Source organism: Sinocyclocheilus grahami, unplaced genomic scaffold, assembly GCF_001515645.1.
Source record: "Sinocyclocheilus grahami isolate Dianchi unplaced genomic scaffold, SAMN03320097.WGS_v1.1 scaffold466.1, whole genome shotgun sequence".
NCBI classification, from domain to species: Eukaryota; Metazoa; Chordata; class Actinopteri; order Cypriniformes; family Cyprinidae; genus Sinocyclocheilus; species Sinocyclocheilus grahami.
In genome coordinates this window covers 1,238,681-1,246,637 of record NW_015505645.1, presented here as the reverse complement: position 1 = coordinate 1,246,637, position 7,957 = coordinate 1,238,681, and the positions used below count along the sequence as shown (strand labels likewise).

At 36.6% G+C, this 7,957-nt stretch overlaps 1 protein-coding gene across 1 annotated transcript in view; it reads left to right on the top strand.

The window, feature by feature from the left end:
• eys (eyes shut homolog) overlaps positions 1-7,957 on the top strand; it is a 250,507-nt gene that overhangs the window by 165,585 nt on the left and 76,965 nt on the right. The window contains exons 31-32 of the mRNA XM_016235318.1: positions 5,064-5,248; positions 5,374-5,465. Coding sequence (XP_016090804.1) covers positions 5,064-5,248; positions 5,374-5,465 — 277 coding nt within the window. The remainder of the gene's footprint in view (positions 1-5,063; positions 5,249-5,373; positions 5,466-7,957) is intronic.

Here is a 7,957-nt window from a genome sequence, read left to right as displayed (position 1 = left end):
TATATATATATATATATATATATATATAATAAGTTGGCACACTGGTACTTCTCACTGCAAATGTGATGTTTTTGAGGAATGCTGTTTTTTTAATCAAGTTCCTATATCAAATGAACTTCAGATGTGCCTGCTTCGTGTGATCTGTCTTTGCATGTTGATGTCAGGCAATCTGACAAGTTTCTGTGAATTCCTGCACATGTATATGTATGGGCCGATGAGTAACGTGGAACACAGACAGGGCATAAATCAGATCACAATAAAGGAAAATGACCATTAATTTATTTGCATAACTAGCATTGAATTATTCATCATGGTTTCAGTCTGCTCAATCTGTATCTCATTAACATGACTCATGAGGCTTATAAATCGGAGTTTTATCTTAATGTCTGTCTTCATTTCTTTGGGATACTTTTTGCATGTAGGTTTTTGTGTAAATTGGAATGCCACAAATAAGACAGCTTGTGAAATATCTTTATAAGTGTTTAGATATGTGTATGACAGGTAAATTACAAATATAATCTTAATTTATCTCATTTTAAATTCAGTTTTATTTTTTGTAATAGTTTAAGTATATGAATGACTTGTTTTAATGTGCGGAAGTAACACTTCTACACATTACCTTTCATTATATTAATATTATAATGTACATTCAAATACGCTTAGGCTGATGATACAGGGGGCAACTTTTTGAGAAGTTTGCAGGGCAACTTCTACTAATGTTGCCGTCAACGGGCAACCAGGTGAGACATGGGGCCCACGACCGATCTAAAGTATCCAGATAGAAATTTGTTACCCATTCTCAATGGGAAAGTGCCCAAGCAACATTGCTCAAAAAAGTTGCCCCGTGTATCATCAGCCTTACAAGTCCTTTTTTACACATTTTATAGCCTGTTTTATGAGTTGGTTTTATTGGTACACAAAAAAAAGGTACACTGGGTTGTCCCTGGGGTGGTAGTGATACGTTTGCATATTACTACCTAACTGATACCCTTTCAAAAGCACCTTTTAAAACGGTACTGTCCCAGTGACAGGTTTTGTACCCCCGGGGGGGTTTTTCCAGATAGGGTTTCTGGGTGGTTGCTAGGTGTTTTCTTACTACTGGATACATTTAGGTTCTCCATTGTTAGTCTAAGTAAGTCATTTTTGCACTATTGTAACAAATCACTATTGCATAGAAAAGTTAAAGCACACTTCTTTTCAAAAGGCCTCACATTTTTAGGTGTCTTTAGCACAAGTGGTACAGGTGAGTTATGTTCCAAAATATACAATAGCAAAAGTCTCTAATAATGTTTGAATATAATTAATGTTATTTAAGTGTAAAAGAAGCAGCTGATTACAGTATGTTGGAAAATGGTGCATAAGTGCAAAGTTAGTCTTGCATTTGTATATATTTCATGAGTACTTTCCTTGCTTTTACCGTTTTAATGGATGAGCTTACCATTCATTCATTAAACAACACTATTTTTGAATTGCCATAAGGAAAACGCTGATCTTTTCCACACTCTCTCTTGTTCTTCCCTTTACAGAGCTCTATATTTATACATCCCATAATAGTGTTCATCAGCACAGCTGGCAGCAGTCCAGCAGAGTCAGCATTTCACAAACATGAGCAATAACTACACCTTCAAAGTGTTTGCGGACTTATTTTATCCAATAAGAGTTTTAAGTTCGAGATTTCCTGTAGTGTGTCTTTCATAGCTCTCTCTGTCGATAATAACCACTGAATGAGCTCGCAGTCACCTGTCCCTATTGACTGGTTTTCAATTATTTGAATGTTAAAGAACCAGCGAGAGCAGACTGCGGCAAGCACGTGGAGAAGTTAGTGGCTAAAATGCAGATTTCAAAAAGGGATCTGGAGTTAATTGCTAATAAGATGAGTGTTTGTCTCCCGGCAGCATTCACAGACTGCGTGAAAGCCTTATATCAGTCCAAACAAGCATCTCAAATTAATAACTGGCTCAGTCTCAGAGGGGTAATTTTCCATCATCAACACTGGTAAACCTGCCTGGAACACCAGGGGAGGGAGAAGGTAGACGCTCTGTAGTTGTCCCGCATTCATCCTCATTAATCGGAGATCACAACCTCTCGTTTCCTGATAAGTCTCCATTCTTTCAGTCACAGGCCTCACTCTGAGATATTTGTCCTATTATGGAGTGCAGGACTTAGCAGATGCATGGGGATTTTTCTACAAGCTCCTTAATCAACAAGGTGCCCCAGAGACCTTCAATGGCAGATCAAAAGATTTCTGCATTAAAAAGATTTAAAGTCAAGCAAATATTGATAAAGGCCTCATCTGCTGTAGGTCCATTAATCGTGACTGCAATCGCAAAGTGCGTGCTCTGTTTTGTAGCCTAGCATCGGTCAATCACAGGAAGGGAGAAATTCCACAGGCAGGTCCACATTGTTGAGCATTTCATTGCAAAATACCCCGAGGCGAGACCTTTCGTAGGAACTGTTTGAGATTGAAGGGCATTAACTCCAACGCTTTGGCTTAGGCCAAATTGCTAAAGTCAGAGCCGGTCTTTTAAGTTTGTCCGCATCAGTACCCTAAATGATCTCAAAGAGTGTGGAAGTCTCTGAAAACGTCCCATAATTGCCGACTGATACGGATGACAGAGAGCAGGATATCGTAGCTTAAAATGAGGCATGTAATAAGCTGGTATAATTTTTCTCAGAAAGTCACTCACTCTCGCTCTCTTTGCGAGGGGAATTGATGTGCCTTTCTTGGCAAACCATGTGCTGCTGCAAGTATCATGTGGGTTACTGTTCATTTGTGCTAAAAAACCCTCATGGTACAGGGCTGAGGTTCCTCAAGCTGACAGAAAGAGGTTTACACAGTAGAGAGATCTTCTTAGACCTTCTAAAAGCAAGCTACTCTCATTTACGATGCACTTGCTGGAGGAAAAAAAAGGCAATTTTTTTTAGCTTTATCAGCTCTTGGGATGCAAAATATGATCAATGGTAACTGACATGTTCTTGTGCTTTTTGTTGCATTTAAGTGATTGCATCCTTTGAAATGTTAAACATATAATGCATTTAGATTTCATTATGGATGAGTGACTTTCTGCCATGTCTAAACATGATAGATGCACTTCAGTGGTAAGGACATTTTGAGGTGAACATCAGTGGCTTCACAGAATCCACTGACAGCAGAAAACATTAGACGAGCAGCCCTTTCCTACCACTAATTAGAATAGACTTCCTCGGAAGAGTTATTCTTCAGTCCCCCCCCCCAATTAAAGCAGATCTAAAAACTGCCTTTTAAATGTACTAAGTCATGGCAGGTAATGGGTCACTCTTAGCTTTGATCACACTCCTGCGAGAGAAAGGAGCTACTGTACCAGGTGCAATTATCATCAAATACCTTTAACATGAAAGACAGGGATCTTACAGCCTGTTTTACAGGCTCTCAGAATTTTCTGCAAGTCAAATAAAAGCGCAGTTTTTAGCACCAATTCCCCCCAAAAAAACTCTTTCATCATATGTGGAAAATCTTTTTTTCTGAGATTATTTTAACTTTTGTAGACTCTAAAAAATGTTTTCATCAATATAACATCATCCAAATAATGTATACTTAATCATTTCTGTTTACCAAAGTTTCAGAAATATTTTGAATGTACTGTATATTCAAAGCATTTAAAAAATGCAATGAACTTATCATTGCAAGGTGTATCGGCGGCACCACTTTGATTGGACTTAAAATTACATTTTAGTGGTTTATTTTTTATTTATTTATTTACTAATTTATTCTTCTTTTTTGTGTTCATCCCTTGGTTTCTTTAATGGTTATGGTTTTCTTTTGGCTTTTTGTGTTTTTATGCACATTCCAGAATCTGTTTGCACACATTACATAGAATACAACCTAGACAAATATGCAATATTAGCTATATTTGAAATGTAATTTTTTTATGAATGTACTGCAATATGATTATATAAACGTGTACTGATTGCTGTATAGCGGTCTACGTTAAAAATAGTTTGTTATTGTTTATAATTATTCATTGCATTTTAATTTACTAAAAATGGCTTAACTTTTGTGAAATTAGTGAAAAAAGAAATCACACTTGAAATGGAAGGTCAGGTAAGGGAGCATTGCATTGTGGGAAATGGTATCCCATGCAATACTCCCTGCTGTACACTTCACACTTTGACAAACACAGTTAAGAAATAAACTGTGCTAAGTATGCATACTGCATACTGCAAAAATATTATTAGTAGTGTTAGTATTATGTTAGCTTTAAATCTGTGTTAATATGTAATGCATATTCTTTCTGCTCATAGCTATACATTATCATAATTAGCATTAACATATTCATAGTTTTATTAGCACTGTGATCCTTTGTAATCTTGTAATATTCAAAATTGGTAGAACAATATCGTCTTAATTGAGAAATATTGGCTCACTGTTGGGAATTCAATGTGGAGAGTATCAATTCTTTGATAGTTTCCAGTGTTCGTACTCATGTGCTTTCTTCAGTTTCAGTTCAATCTATTAAAAGTTGATTAAAAAGGGATAGTGTCAGAATGAAATATGTAGATTTTCATAGTAAAAAGCTAAAATATTCACTATTTATTATAAACTGTCATAAAAGTTTATTTTCCATGTGAGACTTACTTCATATTCACTGTTTTTCCAGTTTATACAGATTTTACTCATTATTTTTATTCAGAGTTTATTCAGATTTTCTATTCTTATTCACTCATGTTCTCATACAGCACTGAATATTAATAAAGTTGTGTTGCCGACTTTTTATTTGGAATGACATGACAACAAAGGTTCTGTGATGTTCATTCTCATTAAGATTCACTGTAGCATGAGGCTACATTTTCTTGTACCCAGGATGAAATATTACTGTATTAAATATATATTTAATTCAACTGTATTATGAAAAACAGGTTGTTTTTGTTTACTAACCCCCATAATGAAATAAAACCTTCGATATCTTTGTAAATGTTGGTTCCAGATAGCAGCAAACATCCACACAAATGTCGACTTTATACTATTCAAGTTGAGCGAAGCTACGGTGGCACTATGCTTAACTGCCTACATTTCTCGCCTGCAGATATTAGTTTTGGGAGATATTCTGGGAAATCCTTTTTGGAGTTTGAGGGCATTGAAGTCGGTGCTGTGTTCAGTGTCACGGTGAGATTCCTGACTGAATCCATGTATGGAACCCTGCTGTATTCAGCCAGTGCCATAAAAGGCATCTTCTTTGTCAAACTCTATGTTTCCAATGGAATGCTTCAGGTAATACTGCAAATGCATATAACATTTTTTTTCAATGCTATGTCATTACCTTTAGAAAACAAAGAAGATGCACAAGGAATAATTAAATGGAAAATACTGATACATATTTTTCCCATATACTCCAGTATGACTTTTTATGCAACCAAAAGGAGGGAGCTCAGCGGATCAATACAGCACAGCAGGTTGCTGATGGAAATGAGCATGTGCTGCTTTTGAGGTAAGAGAATTTCTCCTCCAGTATCCAAATAGTTTGTGATCATTGAGATTAAAATGAATCAGATGTCAATTGTATAAATATAAGAAGAAATACATGGTGAAACTGGTCGTTAATGTAAAGTCGCCTTTGGAGCTTATCTATAAGTTGAAATAGAACACAAAGTAATTAGAGTATAGAAAGGCTCTGTTGATAGTCAGTCATGATTAATTTATTCCACAAGAAAAAGTTTCCAATAACAGGACGACTGATGTGTGGCAGCCAATCAAATGCCACTGAGATCCTAACAGAGACCTCAGTGCAGGTAATATTCACATTATATTATTCATTTACATGATGGGGAGTATTTCTGTCCAGCTCTTATACAGTACTTACATTTGTTTAAGTCTGTAAATGGGTGTAGTATAACCCCATAATTGTCAGGCCTGGGTGAATGATTGCTGAAAGGTCTTTGATGTTCGGAAGCACAATTCACACAGGTCCATTAGGTTTGTTTCTTTTCATCCAATTCAGTAGAAAGTAAAATGCACTGTAACAGTCATTGAAAGATTTGATCAGATTCTGAGTCTCTGAGAGACAACGCAGCCTCTTCACATCCAAACGGTTTAGCCGGCTCCCAATCTTGAGTGCATCAGCCTGTTTATGTCTGTTTTTCATAGAGATTTTGAAAAGCTTCCAAGATGCGCCAGCTGCACAAATCAGTCATTACTTTTGTGCCAACTAGCAAAAGACTTAGTGTGAAAGAGAGTTATCAAAATAAGACTGAGTAGGGGGAAAAACAGGACTGAGTGACCATATCTTTAAAGGGGTCTTATTATTCAAATCAGAATTGTATTTGTTGTACTATGAAAACATACAGGTGAGAATTCACTAAACCGTTGTCACTTTTTTTATACTGAATGTCAGGTCAAAAACCTGTCTTATTCACTAACCAGGCATAATGTGCACTGCCATAGGTGCTGTTAGTATTTAAAGGAAAATGCCTGGTTTACTGCAAATTAAGCTCAATCAGTAATTGTTGATTGATAAAAGCTAATAGCCACAAAAAATATATATTTTCAACTTATTTGTTATTTTCTTTAAAAATAAATAAATAAAATAAAATCTAAATATTTCTGTTAAAATTTTTGTTTTATTTAAAGGAGACATTATGCCACTTTTTACAATATGTAATATAAGTCTCTGGTGTCCCCAGAATGTGTCTGTGAAGTTTCAGCTCAAAATACCACACATATGCCTATTTTGAGTGGAAGCAGAAATACGCAGTTTTTCGGGCCTGTTTCTTTAAATGCAAATGAGCTGCTGCTCCCCACCCCCTTTTTCAGAATATAGCTGCACCATTACAGCTTGGACCTGCTAAAAACATCTGTTTTGGTTATGATTATCATGTTTATCACGCTGAAATCATGCGTTTTAAACCATATTAGTTTAAACTTCTGATATATGGTTTTCTGAGCGCACACATCCGAAGCACACGGACAGAAAGCGGCTGTCACAGCATGTGAGTACTAAACTAAGTTCTCATTCACACACAAGTTTACGTTAAAAACACACATGAGTTACACAAACAGTCGGTTATGGCTGTAAAGGTAAACAGCTGGGAAAGAAATCGCATATTTATTTAGATCTGTGTGGCAGCAGCAATATACAGTAAATAAATCAATAAATCCACTGCTCTCTTGTCCCCTCTCAGGCTGGGACTCTACACAGTGTTCTGTGCTCGTCTGTGCAGCCAAAGACAGAATAGTTAGCATGTTTTTCCCAAACTTTCGCCATGGCGTTAGAGCTGGTACACCGTTGTCGCTTGCGAAATCAAAATGATGGTGCCGTGCGTGGAAACTTAAAGATTAAGGGACGGTAATATTATAATGAGATCCCTTTGCAACGTCACTAGGGGAGCGAAATCAGATGGCTCGTTTTTTTCAGACTCTTGCAGAAAAAGGCTTACAAAAACAAAGTTACTGGGTTAAACTTTTTCACATTTCCTTGGTTGATAGATGCACTGGGAACCTGATTATAGCATTTAAAACCTGGAAAAGTTAGATTTTCAGGATATGTCACCTTTAAAGGGGTCATGTGATGCTTTTTTAAAGATCATTATTTTGTGTATTTGGTGTAACAGAATATGTTGACATGCTTTAATCTTCAAAAAACACATTATTTTTAAAATACTGTACATTATTGTAGGTTCTCTATGCCCCGCCTCTCTCAAACGCTTTGTTTTCTACAAAGTCCCTCCTTCCGACAAGCGCAGTCTGCTCTGATTGGCCAGCTGACCCAGTGCATTGTGATTGGCCGAACACCACAAGCACTCGTTGGAAATGTAACGCCCCTTACCATAATGTAGGGTAAACAGGTCAATAATTTAATAATTTAGCTCAAAGGGAATCATTTAAGATTTTAAAGGGAACTCCACCATTGATATGCAAGGGAATTAGGACAGAATCACTGTTTTACGGCGGATCACTGAGACGGCCAGCGAGTCAGTGAACGAG